The following is a 27,062-nucleotide window of genomic DNA, read 5'->3' on the forward strand; positions in this document are numbered from 1 at the left end:
CTTGCCAGTGAATATATTTTCCAGTGATAGTGAGCCACTTAGGAAAAATCTCTTCCATTGGATTGAAATAGTGAAATGAATCTTGATCTTGGAATGTATATGATGAAATATGTCATTACAGTGTGTTGGTAGCCAATGCAGCATTGAGAATACGGACATTGTGCACGCACAAACTGTCATTAAACATATACCTTAGCTATATTCACTTTAAAACTGAAAATGGGATGAAAATTCAGTTGAGTTAAGAATAACTGATACCAGTACGTATCTCAGATAATCGTACGACATTATGCAGTGTTCACGTATTAGCAATTTGCCGTTCAATCCGTTGACGTGTCCAGAATCTTCTTCGCAATTTTTTCTGCTCTTATTCGACAGTCACTAACAGAGTTAACACAGCTATTTTACGTGTGTCCATTTTTTGTAAAGAAACTGCACGGTTTGCAAACAGAGTAAAGCCGACAGTGGCCGCCGGAGAGCTCGGACAGCGCGAATCACGTTAGCCAAATCGTCCCGTGTGCCGACTGCACTGTCTCTTCGGTCGCGTGTTCCGTGCGAACCCGCATAATGCTAACTGCCTTTAATTTTCGTTATACTTGTAAATCTAGATTTCGGGTATACGTAGCAATCTTCACAGACTCGCGGACGTTCGTGTGGCCGTATGTTCTTACAGGTGTGTGGACAAAGGGTGTTCTACCCGTACACCTGTAAGAACATACGGCGACACGAACTTCTCAGAGTGTGTGAAGATGGCTACTTATACTCGAAATCTAGATTTGCAAGTATAGTAAAAACTTACGGGATTGCGACAGACCACTGTGTGCCTCTCATTTCTTGCAATCTGCGGTCACTGTGCACAATAGTTCCTGATGGAAGCAAAGCTGCCTTGGCCCTTGTGAGCCTGGCTTAAGGAAAAATCTGAGGAGGAATTTAGAATCAAATGTGAATTCCTTTGCAATGACACTAGTGATTCAGATGCAGAGGCGTTATTGTTATAAGGGGCAGTCAAATGAAGAAAAGAGACAGACGGAACAAGTAAGTAATAACCCTCACCCCCGCCCTCGTAGAGAATTGCTGTAACCGTTAATACATTTCTCCCACTTTGGGACAACATAGTCAATGCCAAAAAAATATTTGCGGTTGCCTGCAGACCCGAGATTGTATCTGAACGTGCACCTCTTCATCCGAAGCAAATCAGTAGCCACAAACGTCTTTCGTCAGGACTCCAAAGTATTGCAATCGCACAGGGAGAGATTGGGATTTTTCGGTGGACGTGTAAGGGCCACCCGACGAAACTTAAGCGAGCCCGTACTTTGCCTCGGACAGTGCCGCAGGAGTTTCTCCGGGAAGCCCTTACACCTACGCTGTGCAGTTCCGGTCTTTCCCTGTGCAGTTTTTATATTTTTAGAGCGGCTTTCGATTTGCAGAAAAATGTCAGAAAGAAACTTTTATTGTAGGATTTCACTATCAAAAATGCACATAATAAGTAAACAATTTTGTAGCAGTCTCTCGCATTCAATGTGGATTTAAAGCAAGTGTTCAAAATTTCCTCCCCGCATTTGAAGGCAAAGATTCGCAAGGGAGTGAACTGCGCAGGTAGCATTCAGTAATTTCACACGCTCATTCCTTACAGACGTCGCGCCATCGAAAATGTGTCTTATCAGTTCTTCTCGTGTTTCCACCTTAACTCTGAACACGACGTCTTTCGTCCACCCGCAGATGCAGTAATCTGGGGATGTTAAATCTGGGGGTCTGGCGGGCCAGACGACAGGGCCCCGTGACCTATCCGTCGACGTGGGAATTGCCGATTGAGATAAGCCGTTACCACACGGTGGAAGTGTGCGGGTCCCCCATTGTGCCGGACGTACGTGTGGCATCTCGTTTACAGAGGGACATCCTCGAGAAGCTGCGGTAAGTCTTCTCGTAAAAAGTTACCGTACATCTGACCGTTCCAGTTTCTCGAGAGAACGAACGGCCCCAGTAACCGGTCACACACGACACCACACCGGACACTGACACTGAATTTGCGTCGAAATCGAGATACTACCGTGGCACGGGGATTTTCATCTGCCCAGACACGCGTGTTACGCGTGTCGTCAATGCCGTCTCTCGTCGAGGTTGCCTCGTCACCGAACACTGTGAAGCGACAGAGCTGCAGATTTCTATTTCAAAAGTGCAAATGGTTGGCACAATCGTGTGGCTGTAAATGGTGAACTTCCTCCATATGAAAAGGATACAGACCATTCTCATGAAGAATCCTGCATACCTTAGATTGAACATTTCACAGTCTGGTAGCTGGGCGTCTCGCGCATGAAAGGGAACTGCGCTCTACCGAATTAAAAATGTTAACCTCGTCTCGAATATCACGATGTCTTGCAGAGTGAATACGAATACTAGGAAGAGTACCAGTTTCTAGCAATGTTCGACTAAACGTTCTGGCACTCGGAATCCTACGATCGGGATACCGACGGTAATATTCGAGAACAGCTTTCGCTTTACCGTCACAAGAGCCCAAAATGTCCACCGTCTCTCCGTACTCCTGCGCTGAAAACTTGTACGGCATTGCAAAGTGCACTGTACGCAGGAGACGGTCACAGTAAACAGTGATCGAAATATCGACAGCTCGGTTGTTACGCTAACGTAACACTCGCCGAATTTGTCTACCTGAGACTGGTCGTGTGTCCTGTGAACACGAGTGTAGCGCTTCATAGACCGTGGCACGTTTCGTGACTGTTGTAGGGATCTGATCACATTACTGTATTTACATTTTTTGCTCCGAATAACCTAAGGAATTACGTCCGGCGGCCGGGGGGAAAACCTCGTGATTCACACTGGTACGTCACTGCCGAGTAACGTAGCTCGGTGACTGAGCGAGGTGGCGCAGTGGTTAGCGGACTGGACTCGCATTCGGGAGGACGGTGGTTCAATCCCGTGTCCGGCTATCCCGATTTAGGTTTTCCGTGATTCCCCTAAATCGCTCCGGACAAATGCCGGAACGGTTCCTTCGAAAGTGCACGGCCGACTTCCTTCCCCGTCCTTCCCTAATCCGACGAGGCCGATGACCTCGCTGTTCGGTCTCTTCCACCAGACGACCCGACCCGTAGCTCAGTGAAACTTTGATCGTAAATAGAAAGAACTCCTACAGTGCAGAAGGTAGCTCAAAGAAATATGCAATGACACGGACAGAAATGACACTTCAGTTGAAAGGCAATAATTACACTGAAGTCGAGGCAATTTGCGGTGGTGGCCTGGACGTTGATCACTGCAGACGGCAGTGTGCGCTCTAAACTGTGCTCCCGTGCTGGCCACAACATCGGTAACGAGTTTTTGTGGTAGCGTGACGTATTCGTCCTCCAGTCCTGTCGACAACTGCCAGACGGTCGATCGTGCGCGAGGACGGTGCCGCGATATGTCTGTCCGATGCATCCCACGTATGCTCGATAGCATTTAAATTGGGGGAAAGTGCAGGCCAGTCCTTTCACTGAATATCCCCCACCTCCACTGTTCCGTGTGGTCGTGGATTGTCATCCGTTTAAATGAAGTGAGACAACTGCATCCCCTGAAATGCTGCACGTGGAGGAGGAGTACAGTGTCACAGTTACGGTTTGCAGGTCAATACGACCGTGTCACATTCTCTCCCCACACCGTAACACCTGGGCCACCAAAACGATCACGTTCGAGAGTGTTCCCACGTCTCGCTATATCAGGGTACGTCCGGCATTGTCATTTTGGTGGTCCAGATGTTCAAGCCATTTCTTCGAATTTGGAAACGTAAAATAATTAGAAAGGGCCGAATCTGGCAAGTAGGGTACACGAAGAAGCAGTTCGAACTTTAACTTGCCGATTTGGGCCGTGGCTAAAGTGCTAACAGTGCAAGTATTTGTGTGATTTATTCAGTGAAATGCTGCAGTAAGTTTATACTGACTGCTTTTCGTTTTTGAAGATAACGGGTGAAAATCGTCCTGTGCGCATTCCGAGAAATTGACGCTGTGACTGTGCGTGTATATCGAACTGTCTTTGCTTTTCTCAGCAGCAGAGTCTCCCCATTTAATCCGCTGTCGTGACTATCTCTTCAATTCAGGTGCGAAGTGACGGATCCGTGTTCCATCCGGGGTTACGAATTGACGTGAAAACTTGGCTTTATTGCAGTAAAACGTCACCACACCTCGAACGAACACAGTCACGGTGCTGTTTTTGTTCTGTTACGAGTAAAAGTGACAATCATCTTGCACACAGACCTCACCTGTTGCGATTTTCAATCGGTACGTGCTGCGTGGTCAACCGATACCAGTCTGTGGGTTTTCTTCACAATTTTGGCATCGTCACCTCGTTTGGTGGACCATTTCGATTTTGATGTCGGCAGCTCGTGCGGCCCGACTTGTACTTCACTACCAAATATTTTACTGTTGTAAACAAAGGAGCAGACTTTCCCTGAGTAGAATCTAGCTCAGTTTTGGTATTAGTTGGACTAAGACCTTTCAGATGAAGGTATTGTATCACATAATTAAGATCAATTTCACTCACGTTTACTGATTTGCTAAAAGCATTTATTATTGATGGGTGCCAAGCAGTTACAAGACAATGTTGTATCGTCAGACTTCGAGCTTGTACTTTATAAGGCGTGTATTTGGTTGGTGCATAAGTGTGTACAGTTTTTCCACAAGTTTAGTAAACTCGGCAGGTACACGTGTATTCTCCTTCACTATTTACAAGTCTGCCGACAGTGGGATAACTTTACGATTCCGTGACTCTAGAAATCTGTGGTTCCAAAGCGAAGAACTTGTCCGTCGAGCTGCGTTCGGAGCGCGTTTTCACCCGGAAAGGAAGTTCCTCAAAGGTTGTTTGACAGATAGAAAAGGTAAAAATCTGAGCACACGAGATGACTTTCCAACTGAATTTCTCTTTAGCGTTTGTCAGTCTAGCAGAATGTGGCCAGGCATTACTGTGCAGTACCCTTCGTGCAGTCATCCCGGTCGTCGTTCTCAGATGGCATCTGCAAGACGTCACAGCTGTTGACCGTAGATGTCAGTAGTGGTGGTTACACCGCAGGGGAGCAATTTGTCACTGTTCCACAGATGCGTAATGTTATCTTATGTGATTGTGCACAGGTCTTTGTATGGGGACTTGCTTTGTTTGGGGATGAACTATTCCTTTCTTTTGCTTAAGGTAGCACGAAGACACCATTTTTTCGTCACCAGTAACGGTACATGAAGGTCAGTGTTATTCACGCGCAGATTGACGATAAGCGAGCAGAGTTGCACGTGTGGCCACTCTCTGATTTTTGTGCGTAGGCTTAGTTTGTGTGGATATCATAATTTTGGAACCTTCCCCATTGCAAGCAAATGTTGCATGATGGTGTAATGATAACAGTTCATCACATTTACCTGTACACTCACATGGATCATGGTGGATTAATATGTTTAAACACTCTTCATCAAACTGTGACTAGCTAATGTCCAAACAATCCTCCTTAAAAAGAGAAAACTATCTCACTCTCTGCCCCCCCCCCCCAAACCGCTCTCCCCCCCTACTTCCTCCCTCTCTCCCCCTCTGCGCCCCCCCCCCACTGCTCTCCCTCCCTCCCTCCCTCCCTCCCTCCCTACTTCCTCCCTCCCTCCCTCCCTCCTCCCTCCCCCCCTCTCTTCATCCCTCCCCCCTTGCTTCCTCCCCCACCTCCCCCTCCCCCTGATTTAGTGGCATTATCCCCAGACATGGTGCAAATATTTCTGGGTGCATCCACTGCTGTCACTTCTCTATTGAACTCAAACACAAGAACACCTCGGAAATGTCCAGATTTCTCCCCTTGTCTCTCCATTTTCTAGTGTCAACAGCTACACTGACTGTTTCCAAATGACAAAATGATGACACATAAACTCAAATAACTACGAACTAACGTACCAACCCAATGCTATGTACGACACACACACACACACACACACACACACACACACACACACACACACACACACACACACACGGGGGGGGGGGGGGGGGGGGTGTAAACAATAACTGTTTATAATGTAGCACAATGCTGTAGGGTAGTTGAAATGGTCTATTGAGCAATTTCAAATTACACTACAGTACATGCGTGCTGCACAAGACCTTTTTTTTTTTTCTGAATTCCCTCCCAGAAAAGGTTAACTTACAGGTGTTAATTAAAGTTGTTGGCATAAGAATAAGCGAGATATTAAAAATCTTTTGCAGCAGGCATGCATCATAACTTAAGTGGCTTTTGCTTGATAGAACAGAAGTGCCCCGTATCGAATTGTTTGTCTTAGTGTCCCCTACATCTCTGTGGTATGTTGTAAACAGTTAATGTTATACCTTATTTATATTTAGAGTGACATTTTTAATTGCATGTGTATTAACAAATAGGAATAATAAGTAACCCCTTGACTGTGCTCGACTGAGTTCTGCCTGCCTGACAGTGCGGAGTTGTGCAGTGGCTCTCGGGCCCACAGTTGGCAGCATCTGGGAGGCTCTAGAAAGTGTATTTAGAATTTCACACTGGCCACAAGGGTCCACTTGGATTTTCACGTCCATTTTCGATGATAGGTTGTTAACAATAATAGTGATTAGTGAGACAAACAAGTATGCTGAACACTTTGTAAGTTCACACGGGTACCAACCGACAACTGAGATTTCTATTCTTTGTTCGCAATTTAATTCTTGCAAGGCATTCTTCAGAAACCTGATTTTTAAATACATCACTTGAGACCCAATTTCGAAATACGAGGGCTATTCAGAAAGTAGAGAACGTTTACGTCTGACACTGCTAGGTGTGCACCTATCGCGTATATTTTGGTATGTGCATGCTCGGAAGCTCAGTCGGCATCCGTCTGTGACAGCGGGAACATCTCTGCGCATCTGGTTTTTTCGATATTCGAATTTGAAATGTGTGTTGCAATCGAAAATCACACCAGTTGTGAGGTGCAGTCTGTGATAAGGTTTTTGTTGGCCACAAACCTAAAACCCATAGAAATGTATCTCGAACTGTGTGAAGTGTACGGAAACAATGCACTGAGTGAAAGTTCTGCCCAGAAATGGCGCATTCGGTTTAAAAATACCCAAACCGGCGTTCACTACGAACAGAAGAGTCGACGCCCGAGCTCTGTGACTGATGAACTTGTTGCAAAAGTTGATGAAACGATTCACTGTAACGGAGCTTTCACTTTCTTTTCCCCAAGTTTTGTGGATTTTGTTGTTTGAAATTGTCGCTCAAAAGCAAGGCTACCACAAATTTTGTGCACTGTGGGTGCCCAAAATGCTTACAGAGCACCATAAAGAACAGCGAATGGGGGCAACGCAGACATTTCTGGAGGCCAACCACAAACATGGTGATTCATTACTGGATCAAATTGTTACTGGTGACGAGACTTGGGTGAAACGTGTCAATTGCGATACACAAGGTCCCCCCTAAAAACTAAGAACATGTTTGCAAACCTTGTCAGCAAGGAAGTTGATGGTGACAGTCTTTTGGGATAGGCAGGGTGTGCTTTTTACTGATTTTCTCGAATGTGGAGCAACCATAAATTCTGCCCAGTTCTGTCAAACTTTGCACAGACTTAGAAGAGCAGTTCAAAACAAACGGCGAGGAAAGCTGACGTCCAAAATTTTGTTTTTGCACGACAGTGCCAGAGCTCACATGGCAAACCACACTAAAGAACTCCATTATTCATTCAAATGGGAAATTTTCCCTCGTCCGCCCTACAGGCCCTATGTCGCACCGAGCAACTTCCACCGGTTTCCCAAGAAGAAGAAATGGCTCGCAACGTAGCGCTTTCATGACGGCACGGAACTCCGGGCGGGCGTGACTCACTGGCTGAAGTCTCAGGCGGCAGAATTTTACGACGGTCTTTCAAAGCTCGTCCACCGCTACGATAAATGCCTCATTGCGTTTGGTGACTATGTTGAAAAGTAGTATGTCAGTTGCTCTTTCAGATGTATATAATAAAATGTATTTCTTGTACTTAGTTTTTTTTATACCAAAACATTCCCTACTTTCTGAATAGCCCTTGTACATCACTCAAGGAATCAGATTCTTGAAACATCTATTTTCCAAAAAGTGTTGTTTGTGTGTTCTCTCCTCCAGTAAAGACTTCCAAGAGACTGGCGGAATAAATCAGTTGTAACGTACTTATTTTCATAGTATACATTTCCGATGCCAGCTTTGAGTTGTTCGCAACTTAAAATTGCAGCAATCACTAGATTTGATAAAAGTGCACCAAAACTTGTCAGATTATGCTGTGCTGCAAGAAAGCGTTGCATGGCACACGAACAGTTACAGGGGCAGGAATGGTAACAGCGTGGGGGGAACAGCCCGATTAAGGGTTAACAAATTTTGAATCGTAATTTTTCAATCAAATTAACATCTTTTATTATGTATTACTAACAACGTGAAATTAAATTTTGATGAAACAATGTGAAAAGCCTGATTACTAAATGGAAAAAAATTACATAAATCAATAATACTGTGCAATCTCTAGAAATGAAAAAGTATTTTCTTTTCTATAGGGTGTTTAGCATTTTGTAACAAATTTTAATATATGGTGAATATTGTCATTTTCCCATGATTAGTAATTAAAAATAAAAATGTTATTTTTATTGAAAAATGATTTAATATTTGTCAATGAACATTAATATTTGTTAATAAATATGGAATTTTAATGTTGCTACTAGTGGCCAAAAGACTGCTACTAATCTCCAAATCCTTGAAGTATGAAGGAAAGGCCAGTCTGTAAGATCCTCTCATGAATAAAACAAAACCTCCAGCTTGCATGGAACCAGTACTACTGGTTATATGTATACATAAACAGACACATTGACTTGACATCGTTTCGGAAGTATCAGGAAAGTGAAGGGAAAAGACTCGAACTCCATCTGCTGCGGGACACAGTTTTAAAGTGGTAGAAAGTTTCAGTATCGTAGTCATATTATTGTACATTATTTTTGCCGTCTGAAGGTTCGAAAAAATAAAACTCGTTCGTATATTGTACACAGCATTCTCCAAAAAATAGTGATTACACGATACGTAACAGAGAAATTCGTGTGCCTGTCGACAGCTCCCGGCGAACCTCTGCGACCGCACGGCAGCGCCGCCTCCGCGGAACCCGTACGCGATCCCCGAGCGCACGTCGGCGGTCGTGCACCACCACCCCGCGGGGTCGCTGCCGGTGGCGCGGACGGACGTGCAGGGGCAGTCGGAGCGGTGGCGTGCCGCTTTCCTCATTTACCGGCCCACGGACCTCAAGACGATGGAGCACAAGGCCAGCGAGGGCAAGTACCGCCTGCTCGAGGAGTTTCGCGCCGACGCCATGACCATCGTGCACAACGTCGTCATCTACCACGGCGGTGAGTAGCCGGCAGTCGCCGCTGCACTGGTGCCCGAAAGTAGACTGTAACTGTGGAATCGGAGCCCGGAGAGGTTGGACATTTCGGGGATGTCGGTTATTGTTCGAATGCTCGGTTTGAAAAGAGTTTATTTTTGAGCACCGAAGCAACCATTTTCAGTACAAAATGAAGTTTCAGACATTGTCGGTCATCTTTGAAACGTGAGACGGGTGCTATAGTTCTCTCTAGAAGGCAAAATGACTGAAACCAGTAATTTATTCATCTACATCTACATCTACATTTACATTTATACCCCACAAGCCACCTTGCGGTGTGTGGCGGAGGGTCTGTATGTGCCATTGTCATTTCCTCCAGTTCCTGTTCCACTCACAAAAGGTTTGCAGGAAGAACTTATCTGTCTCTGTGTGAGCTCAAATTTACCTCTGTGGTCTTTTCGTAAGGTATACAGAGGATTTCGAAATGAAAGTATGGGTTTTCAGCATTTATTACATTCAGCTTAATGCTATAAATAATACTTCAAATGTAAGAGCAACTCAAAATAGTATTGTTTCTGTTGTTGTGCACAAAGAGAGGAGTATGGGACAACAAAGAGTGACTGAAGAATGTTTGAATGGGTGAGAGTCTCCCACTCGTAGGCTAGGCTCGTCTCAAATTTGCAGTTCCCGTGATGTCAGTGCAGAGAATTTTAAGGAGATGCTTGCAACTACATGCTTACTGTTTACTGTTGTTACAAGCTCTGACTACATGCTGGCTTTGCAAATGAGATGTTTCTGCACGACATTGAAGATATCCGGCATCGTATTAAGTGATGAATCGATATTTCATCTAAGTGGTAATGAGAACACCTGTAAGTGTACTTCTGGGGGTCAGCAAATCGCCACAAGATGGTTCAGCTGCAACGAGACTTAACGAAATTCAATGTGAAACTTCCTGGCAGATTAAAACTGTGTGCCGGACCGAGACTCGAACTCGGGACCTTTGCCTTTCGCGGGCAATTGCTCTACTGACTGAGCTACCCTAGCACGACTCACGCCCCGTCCTCACAGCTTTACTTCTGCCAGTACCTCGTCTCCTGCCTTCCAAACTTTACAGAAGCTCTCCTGCGAACCTTGCAGAACTAGCACTCCTGAAAGAAAGGATATGGCGGAAACACAGTTTTAATCTGCCAGGAAGTTTCATATCGGCGCACACTCTGCTGCAGAGTGAAAATCTCATTCTGAAATTCAATGTGTGTTCCAAAATCAACTGTTCACCTATACTACTACTGGTCTGAAATGCTTGTTCCATTTCATACCACTTTCAACATCACACCTAGATATGTGATAATTGTGAGTGAGCCAAGCAGGACTATACTAATACTCTATTAGAACATTATAGGGTTGCTTTTCCTAGTCATCTGCATTAATTTAAATTTTTCTACACATAGAGCAATTCACCATTCATTGCTCCATATAGAAATTCTGTTAAAGTAATCCTGTATCCTCACATACTTGCTCAATGACAGAACTTTACTATACACTGCAGCGTGATCAGAAAATAGTCGTGGATTGGTCCTCACTCCATCTGTCAGATCATTGAAGTGCACAGAGAACAAGAACGGTCCTATCGTACTGCCCAGAGGCACTCGTAATGATGCCCTTATCTACAAAAGTCAGTGTGCGAAGTGTGACACGGGCATATGTGGGCGAAGTCACAGGCATAAAGCTAGGAATAAAAACTTTGCAGTTAAGATGGAAATAAATTTTTGTATTACTTTCACGATACTGTTGTTAGGACAGTGTTCGACCACCTGAAGAACGGTGAAGTTGTCGGCACACGGGACGAGTCTGTTAGTGTCGGTGTGGCTTTTGTAAGAGCTTTGTGACATCACTTCCTTCTGTTTCTCTCTGAGGAGTGATTTTGTCACGTGAAACACGAAATAAGTTGTGTGATATTTCAACGTGCCACGTAAAGCGGAACCACTGAGAAACAAGAACGCACAATCGCAAGCAGGGAGGAAGACGCCATACAGGGAAGACTCTGTACTGTATTTGTCGTGTTCGGTAGAAGCCCGTACTCGGCAGGTTTCTTCTCGTATGTTACACACTGTGAATATACGCTGTTTCTGAGTGCCAGCACATTGACTATCTCGAGAATGAATGGTTGTCAGTACAATTTGTTGTAATAAAATGTTGAGAAACACCGTAGTGCTTCGTTATAGTTAAGTATAACCACATTTCACTGATTAAAATCTTGAGAATATTGTAACAAAAAGTGAGTGGCAGTTGGAAGCTGAGTTCCGACACGGCGTAGGTGGTTGAGGCACCACCATCCGGAACTGATCGTGGCTCAGAAGTGGCTTCACTTCCTGCTGTATTCAATTTTTTTTTTTTTTTACTCCACCTTCGTATTTTCTAAAAGGTAGTTAGAGTTTTCCAGGAAATCGATACATATAATTTCTGCAATATTTCGTGTTATGTAAATGTAAGTGTGCTCTCTATCAGAAGTGAGTTTGTTTGATTCAAAGCACTTTTATAAGCTGATGTGCTTCCCGAGTGGACACGTATCTTTCATTTTTGTCTCATTACACATTCACAGATGCGGAAGTTCTTATATGTGTATTCTGCAGACAGAACGACACGACTAGCACACGGTCGAGAAAGAAAATGTGTGTTTTAATAGATTTACACCTCCCCATTTTCACATATAAACTGTACAGTTTGCTAGTCAAAGAAAGCTGAAAACTGTCACGGGAGAGTGTCAATAGCACGGTCGTGTTAACCGCCTCGTGGCGCGTGCCGCCGGTACTGCATCTCGGGAAGTGCGATACGTGCACACTGGCATTAGCTGCCCCGTCCTGTGTGCTGACAGCTTACGTCTTCACGGTTACTCTGCAATTCACACTCAGTGCCTGGCAGAGGAGTCGTCGAACCATTTTCATACTACTACTCTACCATTCCACTCTCAAATGTCGCTTGAGAAAAACACCTAAATCTTTCCGTTCGAGCTCTGATTGCTCATATTTTATTGTAATGATCATTTCTGCCAACATAGGTGGTTGTCAACAAAATATTTTCCCATTTGGAAGAGAAAGTTGGTGATTGGAATTTCGTAAACAGATCTCGCCGCAAAGAAAACCGCCTTTGTTTCAGTGGCTGCCACCCCAACTCGCGTATCATATCGGTGACACTCTCACAGCTATAGCGCGGATAACACAAAACGGGCTGCCCCTCCTCGCACCCCCTCGATGTCCGCCGTCAGTCCTACCCGGTAAGGATCCCGTACCGCGCACCAGTATTCCGGCAGGGGGCAGACAAGTGTAGTGTTAGGCTGTCTCTTTAGTGGGTTTATTGTATCTTTCAAGTGTTCTGCCAACAGAGCGCAGTCTTTGTTTTGCCTTCCCCACAATATTATCTACGTGGTCTTTCGAATTTAAGTTGCTCCTAATTGTAATTCCTAGGTATTTAGTCAAATTGACAGCCCTTAGATTTGTGCGATTTATCGTATACCCAAAATTTATCGGATTTCTTTTAGTACTTGTGTGAATGACCTTGCACTTTGCTTTGTTTAGTGTGAATTGCCACTTTTTGCTCCATACAGAAATTCTCTCTAGATCATTTTATAATTGGAATTCATGGTCTGCATATGTCGCTATAATTTACTCTCTAGTAAAATCGTCAAACAGTCTAAGGGGGCTGTTCAGGTTATCACCTAGATCATTTATGTAAATCAGGAACAGCAGAGGGCCTAAGACAATACCTTGCGGAACGCCAGATATCACTTCAGTTCTACTCGACGATTTACCATCTATCACTACGAACTGTGACCTCTCTGAGAGGAAATCACAAATCCAGTCACACTACTGAGACGGTAATCCGTATGCGCACAATTTGATCGATAGTCGCTTGTGAGGAACGATGTCAAAAGTCTTCTGGAAATCTAGGAATGTGGAATCGATCTGAGATCCCGTGTCGACAGCACTCATTACTTAATGGGAATAAAGAGCTAGCTGTGTTGCACAAGAAAGATATTTTGTGAATTCGTGTCGGTTATGTATCAATAAGTCATTTTCTTCAACATGATTCATAATGTGCGACTACAGTATATACTCCAAAATCCTATTGCAAATTGAGGTCAGTGATATAGGTCCGTATTTCAGTGGGTTACTCCCTATTTCCTTTCTTGAATATTGGTGTGACCTGTTCTACCGTACCTTCCTTCATCGTCGACGTTGTCATTGTTGCTGTGAAGCACTGTTATACCAAGTGGAAAGGCGCATCTATCTTACAGCATGAGATATGACCACCTTAAGCCACTGACAACACACAACGGTCACGGTAGCACCTGATTCCAGAATAGCTGCAGTAATTAGGATCTACCAACTACCCCCCTCTCGACCAGGTCCCCAAAACTTAACTCGTAACGAGATCCCTTCGAAGCAAATTGTCATAACAATCGTCTATAAAGGCTTCGTACAACGATAAGAAATGTTACAGTTTATGGATACAGATATGACCAAACTGTCTTGATTCTTCTGTTTCATTTAATGTAACTTTGTTGACAGTTTTATTTCACATTCACCACTCATCCACACTCTGATGTGGAGTATATGCGAGTGCCCGAACCCTAACTCCCAAGTGTCATCGAAACCCTTTGACGAACAGTTTTGGTTGCTAGACACCAACAGTCAATGATAATGATACAGTTTTTCTCCTTTTCATAAATTAGAGCCCACTCTCCGCGATATAATAAAACAAACGGTCTCAATACCGCATCCCTCGTAAGATGCGTATAGATTTATCCCGGAATTGACCGCCCTGTAGGTGTAGTCAATTTAATGACCACACTTCGTTATCCGCGATTTCGTGTAACTAAATGTCCTTTTCTTACTCTGATCGTATACTGTAGTTATTTAAAACTCGCCCCTATATTTTTTCACATTGCACAATTAGCACTTCTTTACTTGTTTATTTCTAAGAGTAAACGATAAAAATGATGCCGTATCATCGGCTTTGTTGATATAAATAAAAACACCTCAATATGCCCAATTTGACCTCTTCTTTTAGGATCGGCTACCTTACTCATTAATTTACTACATATTATTTCCAATAACATTAAACAGGTATCGCCGTTATATTTTAATTGTATTCAAAAGCATGTTATTATTATTATGACCGACCAAATCGTAACAAATCGTGTGGTGTGCGTTTTTAATGATAGCTTTATACTCGCCCAGCCTTTATTCAGGCAATATTATATATAAATATACAGACAGGACTGAAAGATCGATCTCTCTACCGTAACCAATAGAGGCAAATACGCTATTCAAGTTCCGTTACATCTATCTTGACTCGGATTGTAACACTGTGCTACTTTCCAGTCTTTAGGAACAGGCCTTTCATCAAGTGGGAGGTTGTATACGATTGCTAAGAAAGGCGTTATCTTGTCTGCATATCCTCCGTAAAGTAAATGTCAGTTGTAAAATGGGAAAAAGAAACGGCCCGACGGTCGGAAACGTTTCGTTCCGACCGACGGTGCCGGGAGGTCGCCGACTCTGTAACGACTGAACGGAGCTGTGCTTTCTCTCGCAGTGCACAGCAGCCTGGCGGACATGGCGCGGCAGATGCTGCGGGACTGCGTCTACGACCTGACGGAGATCCGGCAGTGCCGCGACTGCTACCGGGTCTCCAACGAGAAGAAGGACAAGCACTGGTTCTGCGAGCCCTGCCGCCCGCCCCACCAGCTCGTCTACGCCAAGCAGAAGGGCTTTCCGTACTGGCCGGCTAAGGTACTGCACCGCTCCCGTACTGTCGGAAGGGCGGAGCTGCTGCAGGAGCTCCGGTCGGCAGCTTTAGCTCTTCTCGTGTACAAATTAAGTAATCTGTGGGCATCTGTAACATTCCTCCTGTCGTTAAAATTATTTAATCGGACAGATAAAAAATGTACTCGCCAGAAGAATACACGCGTGAGACGGTTGTGATTGGCGAGCGTTTGGAGCCGGTGGCTCCTCCTTCGCGCAGAAGGGTTGAAGGGGAAGGAAGAAGGGTGCAGGAAAAGAACTGGAGAGGTCTACGAAAAGGGGTAGCTTTTGTGAAAGCCACTCAGAACTGTGGGTCAGGGAAGGGGAGACTTGCCGTACAGGATGAGAAGTAAAGTCCGATTGTTGGGGCTGCGTCGGACGATATTTGAGAACCTGAGAGCTTAAAGGTGGAAGACAGGGTAATATGCAAGACAGAGATTACTGCATAAACATCTTGCACGAGGTAAAAGGAGCGAAAAGCTAAGTGCACTGTACGTAACAGAGGTGGGAGGGGTCGGTGAAAAATAGACGGTGGAGACAATGAAAGATGTAGGAAACTAAAACAGAGTGAAGCAAAGAGTAGTTACAGTGATGAAAAGCTGAGACTGGAGAAATTTACGTAAATTAAGGCCGTGTGGGTGGCGAGAATTAAGGACACGTTGTAGTGCTAGTCTGTTGCAGAGTGTGCGGTACGACGTGACCTCGGAGCCTGTTTCACCACGCGTGCCGTCTGGATTCTTCCCCCAGACACCAGTTTATCAGAACTTAGTACGTGGGAACTAGCAATACAGCACGTCCTCCGTTCCCACCATCCACCTGGCCTTAATTTACGTTAATTCTGCGGTCCCAGCGTTCCATCGCTGTAACTACTCTTTGCTTCACTCTGTTTTAGTTTTCTACATCTTTCATTGTCTCCACCGTCTATTTTTCACCGCCCCCTCCCACCTCTGTTACATACAGTGCACTTTAGCTTTTCGCTCTTATTACCTCATGCAAGATGTTTATGCAGTAATCTCTTGTCTTGCATATTACCCTGTCTTCCACCTTAAAGCTCTCGGGTTCTCAAATATCGTCTGATGCAGCCCCGACAATCGACAATCGGACTTTACTTCTCATCCTGTACGGCAAATCTCCCCTGACCCACAGTTCTGGGTGGCTTTCCCAAAAGCGACCCCTTTTCGTAGGCCTGTCCAGTTCTTTTCCTGCACCCTTCTTCCTTCCCCTTCAACCCTTCTGCCCGAAGGAGGGGCCACCGGCTCCTAAAGCTCGCCAATCACGACAGTCTCACGCGTGTATCCTGCCACTGCTCAGTGAGTAGATACTTTTTTTACCTAGCCAATTAAATAATTCCTTCTGCTGTGATTCACTTGGTATATACAGTATGTTTCAAAATTAGTAAATGTTAGGTTGGTGTGTAAGCTCGTAGTGTTTTTGTTTTGCGTGTTGGTATTAGGGTTGCTGTGGGTTTGTATATTGATTGTAATTTTTTATTGTTGCTCACTGTTGCCAGTTGAGTTCACATATTGCCATTTTGCCATTTGGAGGAAACGAGTGGAGCTGTGGATGCTAGAAAATGGAGTGCCTCGTGCAGAAATCGGAACTTTTGTGACACATTCGTCTGTTTGAGTTTGATAGCAGGGTGGTGGCAGCTGAGGCAGCCAGAAACATTTATGCCGTGTGTGGAGATAATGCCAGTTAGAGCACAGCAAGAAAATGGTTTCCTCATTTCCGGGAGGATCGTTTTGACATTAGTGACTCTCCACATTCACTTTGGGGTTTCGTAAAGATTGTTTAAATGCGTTAATCCACAATGATCCACGACAGTGTACTTGAGAAGTGGTAGATGTGATGAGCTGTTCCAGCATCGTGTGACATTTGGATGCTGCGGGGAAGGTTCAAAAATTGGCACAGCACGGTATAAGCCAAAAATCAGAAAAATCAGTGGGTGCTTCTCTGCTCGCTGGTCATCGACTCGTTAACATTGCCGGCCGTTCCTACGATTTATTGTTACTGGTGACGAGAAATGGTGTGTTTATGCTAACTCGAGGTAAAGAAAGGAATAGTTCAGTTAAAAAAAGAGGCAGCAGTTCCCTGTACAAAGGCCTGTGTGCATCCACAGAAGATCTTGTTCCACATCTGGTGCAACAGCGGGGATGCGGTGTACTACAAATTGCTTCCCCGAGATGTAACTGTCACTGCCGACACTTACTGTTGACGACTGAGACGTCTCGCAGACTCGGTCCGAGAACGGTGTGCGGGAAGACGGTGTGGAGTGACATTAGTCCACAATAACACCCGCACACATTCTGCTAGACTGACAAAAAACACTATACAGGGGTCGGGTTCGGAAGTCATTCCGTACTGACCTCATTCGTCTGATCGTCCGCCCTCAGACAGTCATCTTTTCCGCTCTCTGTCGAACGACCTCGAAGGAACTTCCTTTCGAAATGAAAATATGCTTCAAACACGGATCAATGAGTTGATCGTCTCAAAAGAGAGTGATTTCTACTTTTGCAGAATCAAAAAATTACTCGAGCGATGGCTGACTGTTTTAAATATTGACGGAGAATATATTATTGGAAACTGAAGTCTCTGTTATGTATATCTTTTGTGTTTATTAAACTTTTGGAAAAACATTACAAAATTATGCACCAACCTAACATTTGTAGTGGTATAGACCAAGTATGAAACATTCCACATGACAGTCTAATTTTTATTGTTTACAGACACGCAGTTCTTAGAATGTATCCGAAACAAATGTGCGCAGAAAGTGTTAAGCGAAGACATTTAATAATTTCAAAGTTGTTTCTCATAAATTCCACATCAGACATCAGTGCACTTCCAAATTATCTTGACAACACTGTGTGTAGTTATTCTGAGGCCCTCTTGACCTCAGATTGCTGGCCGTCCTGTCTGCCAGATCATTTGTGGATGTAGAGAACAGTAGCAATCCTGTCACACTTCCGTGGGGCACTCCTGACGATACACTCGTCTCTAGCGAACGTTCGCTGTCGAGGATGGCGTACTGGGTTCTACTACTTAAGAAGTCTTAGAGGCCCTCAGATATCTGTGAACTTATTCCATATGCTTGTCCCATTATTGAACAGCTTGCAGTGGGGCACCGTGTCAAATACTTTTCTGAAAACTCTGATCCGGAATCTGCCTGTTGCTCTTTATCCACGGGTTGCAGAATATCATGTGAGAAAAGGGAAGCCGAGTTTCACGTGAGCGATGATTTTTAAATCTGTACTGATTAGTGGACAAAAGCTTTTCACCCTCAAGGAAATTTACTATACTTAAACTCAGAATATGTTCAATAATCCTGAAAAGAGAGGTTCTGTAAGGGAAAACGTGACAGGCTTAATTATGTACATAGACATACCATCCATCCCGGGAGCTGAGAGTCTCAACAATTTTTGCATGTTCTTGACATTGATACTGGCGAGTTATTGGTCCCTGGAATGTTTTAATTTTAAGTTTGTAGTTGGATAACAAATAATTAAAGAATTTTTTGTGTGATATAAGTACATATTAATCTTGTTCAGATTGTTTTTTCGTTTAGGTGTAGTGCTTCTTGCAAATTTGATGGTTTTAGGTCCGAGGGAAGTACCCTACGAGTGAGTTTTCGAGTATCAAAATATGCGACATAAATGGCCGTATCTTTTGATTGCATTCACTTAGAAGCTTCAGTTTATTCTACCGCCAAGGGATTGTGAACCTTGGTCATCATAATCGTCATCATCTTGGACAGTTTCCAGCCTCTGTCCCGGTCTGTTTGGAACATAGGCCTCTCCATCGTCTTCTGTCTTGCCACCATCTCTCCGTCTTCACCTCGGTCCAGTCTTCTCCTTTCTCCTGGATGCATTCCTCCACTCCTTTCGGCCACCTGTCTGTCTCTGTCTCTTTCCTGCCAATTTCATCTCGTGTATCCTCCTGGGTATTCTTTTCTCCTCCATTCACTTAACGTGTCCGTACCATCTCAGCCTCGATTTCTCTATCTCCTCCTGTAATGGCTCCACCTTCATTAACTCTCTGATCCTCTCATTTCTTAACCCATCTATCTTTGTCACACCAATACTGGTCCTCAAGAATTTCATCTCACTAGATTGTGCTTTGCTTTTCTCTCTCCCTTCCGTAACCCGAGTTTCGGATGCATATGTCACGATCGGGACACAGTATGACCGGACCTCAGTAAGTGGCACGAATTTCAGCTCGATACACCTGCCTGTTCGTGAGGAAAAGGGGTTTTAATAGTCGAACGGACGAGCAGCCGAGTGATCCTGTAAGTGTTCCGTTGCTGATTGAGGTACAGAACCCTAAAAAGGTTATGTAACACCACAGAAAGTACTTCTATTTTATAACTGGGAAGTGATAGATGAGTTTGGATCTCAACTTCACCTGTTATTCTTGTCTGTTTTTATACATCAGTGACAAATGTTTTTATTTGTGTAAATGTATACTAGTTAGAATAAATATTTTTATCAGTCCTTCGTGACTGACAGTAATTTTAATCTGTGTTTGTCGTCTTTTCTCGCCTGTGGTGAGTAGTTGACGCTAACTCTCGCTCACGCTCTCCGCAGGTGATAAAGGTGGAGGGAGACCAGTACGACGTGCGCTTCTTCGGCGGGCAGCACCAGCGCGCGCACATCGAGAAGGTCCACATCCGACCCATCTCCGTCAACATACACACCTTGCAGGTGACATCCCCAAACACTCTCACTATGGTTTGTGAACACGCACTTTTTCGCCGAGGCGCTCTGACGAAATCTTCTCAGGGAATCAGCCGGGTGGAGTCGTGTGCAAGACGTCCCTCTCGTTAACGACTTTTTTTCAGCCGTTCACTTACGAAGATTTTGTCGGACTGTAAGGCAATTATATTGTAAAACTTTTATCTGTTACGGTATTGGAATGCTGCAGCTGTGACATATTAAGAGTTTCAGAACTGACTGCAACCTGTCCCCTTTTGTGCTGTAGAACTTTTATTTTCGTCTTACTGGCTTAGCCGTAAGATTAATCCTGGTGCAAAATCATTTTGTAAAACAGTGTTTATGTTCTATAGTTACTGTTTTACGCAACAGTGCACGTGCTTTGCTGCAGGTAATAACTGCTACATGTTTTACAGGATCTAAATAAACCACTGAGTAACTTCACAAAAGTAATTCTTTGTTTTTTATACACTGTATATATCTTGTATGTATCCTGTAAACCATTTGGGTCTTGTTTCATGCTGCAAAGTGTGTGTAGTGTTGTGTAATTAATATTAATACACTCTGGTGGTGGGGGATGGAAGGCAATTTTTATTCCTATTCTGCCAATGCTATTTTACCCTTTGAATAGGTAGACTTTTCAAAAGAACGATGATGCTGTAACTTACCAAACAAGAAATTGCTGCTATGTTGATAGACACAATAAAAAAACACATACACACAAATATTCAAGCTTTCGCAACCCAAGGTTGCTTCATCAGGAAAGAGTGAAGGAGAAGGAAAGACGAAAGGATGTGGGTTTTAAGGGAGAGGGTAAGGAGTCATTCCAATCCCGGGAGCTGAAAGACGTACCTTAGGGGGGGAAAAAGGGACAGGTATACACACTTGTGCACTCGCGCGTGCCCACACACACACACACACACACACACACACACACACACACACACACACACACACATGTATATATTCATCCGTACATATACAGACACAGGCAGACATATGTAAATGCAAAGAGGGTGGGCAGAGATGTCAGTCGAGGCGGAAGTGAAGAGGCAAAGATGTTGTTGAATGCCAGGTGAGGTATGAGTGGCGGCAACTTGAAATTAGCGGAGATTGAGGCCTGGTGGGTAACGGGAAGAGAGGATATATTGAAGAGCAAGTTCCCATCTCCGAAGTTCGGATAGGTTGGTGTTGGTGGGAAGTATCCAGATAACCCGGACGGTGTAACACTGTGCCAAGATGTGCTGGCCATGCACCGAGGCATGTTTAGCCACAGGGTGATCCTCATTACCGACAAACACTGTCTGCCTGTGTCCGTTCGTGCGAATGGACAGTTTGTTGCTGGTCATTCCCACATAGAAAGCTTCACAGTGTAGGCATGACAGTTGGTAAATCACGTGGGTGCTTTCACACGTGGCTCTGACTTTGATCGTGTACACCTTCTGGGTTACAGGACTGGAGTAGGTGGTGGTGGTGGTGGTGGTGGTGGTGGTGGTAGTAGGGTGCACGGGACAGGTCTTACACTGGGGGCGGTTACAAGGGTAGGAGCCAGAGGGTAGGGAAGGTGGTTTGGGGATTTCATAGGGATGAACCGAGAGGTTACGAAGGTTAGGTGGACGGCAGAAAGACACTCTCAGTGGAGTGGGGAAGATTTCGTGACAGATGGATCTCATTTCGGGGCAGGATTTGAGGAAGTCGTATCCCTGCTAGAGAGCCACATTCAGAGTCTGGTCCAGTCCCGGTAAGTATCCTGTCACAAGTGGAGCACTTTTGTGGTTCTTCTGTGGGAGGTTCTGGGTTTGAGAGGATGAGGAAGTGGCTCTGGTTATTTGCTTCTGTACCAGGTCGGGAGGGTAGTTGTGGGCGTAATAACTTATTACCTTCTGCAGTACCAATTGACCAAATTTCATGTTCCTAACCACATTAGATTATCAAATAATGCTACCTTAAAGTAAAAAAAAAAATGTAGTTTTGAGAAAAATCCATTTAAAGTTTAATATTGCAATTCTAGTATAGTTATTGATGAGAATTACTTACCACTAATAAATATTTTCCTGCACCAAACTGAGCAGCATATGTATCATACTGATGTTCTTTTCTTCTCTTGGTCCCTCTTCTTTTCTGTCTGGCTTCTTTTGTGCATTTTAAATTAGCAATATCTGCTTTACGGATTATCCCTTTATCTATTCGCACCAAGGATTTTCCAGTATTTCGACTAGATTTTATTCCTAATAATTCCAAAACATCCAGTTTTCTAATTACACCATCATTGAAGCATAAAATAGCATCATAAACACCAAATTTGAGGGTTGTAAGCTGAAGAAATAGTTTTTGGTAACCAGTTTCAAATGACAGAATTCACACATTCGTCAAATGAATGAATTTTGGGTTTTCCCATGAAGACATTTCTTCAACAAGGTATCTTTACAAAGGTGTTTAAATATGGGTGTAATTTCATTCATTACTGATGTAGGTAAAGAATGTTTGTGGTCATATCTGGCACTTCTGTACTTTCACCAAGTGTCAGGATCATTCAGGCAAAGACTGTGCACTGGATTTTCATTTGTGGAAAGCTTATGGAAAAAGATAGCCCTTACAGCTTTTTTCGTGCTTTCTATATTCCCTACTTTTCTTCTTATGGCCAAGCCACAATAATTCTGTAATCTATCTATTTCAACATTTGTCAGGCGACCTTTACCACCTATTTTCGTACCGTCTTCCAATACTATTTTTTACTTTTCTTTCAATCATCTTCTGAACCGGGACCCCATTCTCTTCCGGACATGCCCAATGCACTGTAATTTAGAAATTGTGACATTAGGACCATAGGGTAGTTTTGCACATATCTGGTCGTAAGCCTTGCTGTCACAGTCCCCAGATTGCACAGAGCGTCAGGAAAACAGACATCTCACGAAAAAATTATCGTATTTATATAAAACAAAAACTGTTTGACGCACGAAATACCGGGCTTTTCAAATATGCCGAAATCTAAAAATCGAATTTTTGAAGCCCACTCGCCTTCCGTCTCCCCTTAAGACTAAAAAAAACTCGTCGCAAAGGAGTTAGCCGAATGTGACAGAAATTGGTAGATGTGATGTAATACACGGGCAAACAAATGATTACAGTTCCAGAAAAGTTGGGTGACTTATTCAAAAGACGGAGCTTCAGAAATTCCGCAAGTCGATAACACGTCGGTCCCCCCCGTGGCCTTTATGCGAGCAGTTATTTAGCCCGACATCGATTAACAAAGTTGTCGGCTGCCCTTCCGAGGGATACCGTGCCAAATTCTGTCAGACTTGACACGTCAGAGCGTCAGAATCCCGAGCAGGTGGTAGGGCCCTGCCCGCAATGGTCCAAATGTTCTCCGTCGAGGAGAGGGCCGGTGAACTCGCTGACCGAGGTACGGTTTGGCGAGCTCGAAGAAAAGCCGTGTGCTAAGCTCGAAGAAAAGCTGTGCGCGTGTGGGTATCGTCTGGCCTAAATGTAAGCACAGGATAGCTCGCCACGGAGGCCACAAAACGGGACACGGAATATCGAATTATCGGAGACGTACCACTCTGCTGTAAATGTGCTGCGGATGACTACTGAAGGTGTGTTATCGTGAAAAGAAGTGGCACCCCAGACCGTCATTCCCAGATGTCGGGCTCTGTGGCGGGAGACAGTCGGGTCGGTATACCACCGTCGTCTGGTGCGTTCGAGGCGTGTCTTTGGCCCGGAGATGGAGACCTATTGACTGAAGTAGAATTTCTCCAGTGACGAGTCCCGCTTCGAATAGTGTGAAGTGTCCGGAGGTGGCTCGGAAGTGACGGGATAGCTGTCGGACTGTCACTCGCCATACATCCTGACAACCGGGAATGACGATCTGGGGTGCCGTTCTTTTCTGTCGCAGCACCACCGCTCGCAGCACTTCGTAGGCAATATTCGTGCCCCCCTTCGTCGCCTTTCGTGGCGAGCCTCCCCGGGCGTACATTTCGGCAAGGTAATGTCCGCGTGTACTCGGTGAGAGTTTCTGTTGCTCGTCTTCGTGTTTGCAAAACGCTATGTCGGTCAGCAGTGTTACCGGATATCTCCCAATTGTGAACTTTTGGAGCACTGTGGACGGGGCCGTCCGACCGACTCACAATTTTGACGATCCGACGTGCCAGTCGGACAGAATTTGGCAGAGTATCCCTCGGGGAGGACATCAGACTACTCTATTAATCAGTACTGTGCCGAATAACTGCTTGCGTGAGAGACAGGCATGGACCGACGTGTTATTGACGTTCTCAATTTGGAAATCGTCTAAGTTTTCTCAAATTGTAGTCATTTGTCACACCTACCTACTTCCGTCCTATTCGAATAGTTCCTTCGCGGCACATCCCGTTTTTTGTCTTAAGAGTATAATTAATATCAAACAATTTTCTTGGAGATGTGATCTATCTGTGGAACTATACGAAAGGGTATTTGTTTTATACTGTTCACGTTTCACGTCGTGTTTAATTTATGAAGCATCTTCAGTGGCCTGCAATACGTGTTTGTTTTATTTATATAATAATTGTGGCTACATAATGATTCTAGAGTAAAAAAAGAACAGTTTGCAGTTCCCTCCACCCAAAATTCCTCCTGTTTCCCAGAGGAGACTTTACCACATACTATAACGGACATATCTATGTGAACAAATGTTAAACTACACATAGACACTAAACAACAATATCAGATGGGTGAAAAACACAGATAGACCGTTGGCAGTACTGTATACGGTAAACACATTCAGCCGAGACACAGTGAAAGTGAATGTGTTCATAAACGGCAAAAATCCACCGTTCTGGTATACGAAAGCCAGCTAAATACGACCCAAAAAATCGAATACTAATTTTACCTCGTGGAACTTGCACTCAGAAAGCTGTTTCCTCTGTAACAGTATAACAAAAAACTGTATTATAGGTCAATTTTTAGTATCACTGTATGAGGGTCATTCAGAAAGTAAAGAATGTTTTGTTTTGACAAGTGTGATCACTTCTTAGCTGTACAACTTTAAAATGTTTGACAGAATAGACGATCTCGTCACATGTGAGGTGTACTGTATTTTCCACTTTCTAAATGCAGAAAAAGTCTGACCCTTCGAAATATATAGACAGGTAACAAGATTAACGGTAATGTGACGAACAAAGTGTCAGTTCAAAAGTGGCGTATCACGTCTGATGGCGGACGGAAGAATGTTCGTGACAAAAATCACTCTGGGGCCGGCCCTCTGTGGTGAATGACAGACTCAAAGTGAGGATCGAAACAAAAATCCGAGCAGACAGACGTTTCACAGTTAGTGGACTGCAGCGGCCTACTGTCAGACGCCTCAGTGGATTCGCCGAGCCATTAAAAAACGAGCAGTGTGGACTGCTAGCCGGTGAGCCATCCTCCTCCGTTGTAATTCACGCCCACATGCAGCGGGAGTGACACGAGACTTGCTTCAGCAGTTTCGGTGGGAAATGTGTGAACGCCCACTGTACAGTCCCGAGTTAGCCTCAAATGATTCACTCATTCCCCAAATTGAAAGATTGTGTAGTCTACATCACAGTGGAAGTGATCATGAATTTAAGGAAGTTGTTAATCAATTGTTCAAAAATTTGATGGCAACAGAGTATGTAGGAGGCATAGAAAAGCTGCTAAAATGGTATGACGGTGACTATGTAGAAAACTAGCTTAGGTATAGAATTGTATGTAAAATACAGTTTCTTTTAATTACATCAAATAAAAATTTGTGTAAGGAAAAGGTTTTTACTTTCCAAATGACTCTTGTGTAATAAAGTTCTTATACACAATAATTATTATGTGTACATGTGAAACAGACTTGTATTACAGATTAGTGAAAATGCTTTGTAAATAAAAAGAAGTGAATGTGTGTGATATTTAGTAGCACGTGCGGACTGCATCTCTATAAACGTAGTAGCAACTGAGGAATGACAAAATACGTCGACGAAAATCCCTACGAGTCTGTGAAAAATCTTTGAGAACTGTACTATCTGATGAACTGCTAGACGACTTGAAACCAGTGATGGGAAAATTAAAAGTCTACTATAACAAAGGGTGACTGGCTGCTCATTCGTGAAAACGTTTAAATTATTTTGTAATTTAGAATAAGTTAATGTTTTTCTCACATGTCCTGAGGTCAATGTGATGCACTTGCCAGCTATCAGAAGCCCTCTCCATTCCCGCATAACTCGCTCCGTCCCTCACTCCCCGACCTTCCACAATTTTCGGTACTTTGCCTTAATAATAATATTAGATAGGAAACACATCCTAATGTTTTGCAAAATTATATTTATTCGATCACAAACTGTCTTCCGGCTTTGTAGGTCGTCACCAGCTGACAAGTAAATGTCAGTGCGGTCCTAGGCAGTGTGTGCTCTGTATCACTACCGATTATTCCTCTCACTGTTCCACTCACAAATAGTGAGGGGAAAAAGATGGTAAAAAACTCTCCGTATAAGCCCAAATTTCCCCCATCTTACCTTTACGTTCCTTAATGCGAAATGTATATTGGCGGCAACTTACACAGATATTACTTACACGGAGGATACAAAAAAATACGGAAGTTATAACCTTTAGTATGATTGTGTAGGAAAGTAAGACATTTTTTATGCAGCTTGCAAATATATTGCGTGGTAAAAAAAGTGAAGCACCCGGCAGGTGGAGAAGAAGTGAAATGAGCCTGTATGGCTCGAGAGGGCACACTACGTTAATTTGGTGATAGTGAAGTGAAGTGAAATTTAGAAGGAACGTATTTGGTACAAACCCACTCACCAGTATAATGTCAAACCTCTGCCGGTCTAGGTGGATGCGTCGATTCGGTCAGATTCTGTTTTAAAAAGCTGACGCGTCCTCTTACGGGGTGAGTCCGCGAACAGCTGTCGTAACGGGTCCTCGGTATCCCGGATACTGCCACCGGCACTGAGTTGACGCCCGAACCGGTGCCGCACACGTGAAGTCGGAGACAGACGTGGGGATATAGCCGTCCACGGGAGTACTCTGATGTCACGCGGCCGGTCCGTAGCAACGTGTGCACGTGTGGAAAAGCACCGTCCTGTCGAAAAGTGTCACTGCGATAGTATCGCGTTAGAGGTAACGTGCGAGGATGCGAAACGTCCTCTACGTTCCCTCGTACCGTCAGTCTCCCTCGAACACTACCGGCCGTCACCCGAAGTAGTGCCCTACTGCTGCCCACACGTTGTCGCAAGGGGTAATACTTTGTT

The 27,062-nt window shown here is 44.2% G+C and overlaps 1 protein-coding gene across 1 annotated transcript in view; it reads left to right on the forward strand.

Annotated features, from left to right (window-relative positions):
• The window catches only part of LOC126232167 (zinc finger MYND domain-containing protein 11-like), a 140,112-nt gene that overhangs the window by 51,655 nt on the left and 61,395 nt on the right, over positions 1–27,062 (forward strand). Inside the window, exons 6-8 of the mRNA XM_049942468.1 lie at positions 9,063–9,351; positions 14,922–15,118; positions 19,711–19,827. Of these exons, the coding sequence (XP_049798425.1) occupies positions 9,063–9,351; positions 14,922–15,118; positions 19,711–19,827 (603 nt within the window). The remainder of the gene's footprint in view (positions 1–9,062; positions 9,352–14,921; positions 15,119–19,710; positions 19,828–27,062) is intronic.

This window comes from Schistocerca nitens, unplaced genomic scaffold, assembly GCF_023898315.1.
Source record: "Schistocerca nitens isolate TAMUIC-IGC-003100 unplaced genomic scaffold, iqSchNite1.1 HiC_scaffold_465, whole genome shotgun sequence".
In the NCBI taxonomy this organism is placed as follows: domain Eukaryota; kingdom Metazoa; phylum Arthropoda; class Insecta; order Orthoptera; family Acrididae; genus Schistocerca; species Schistocerca nitens.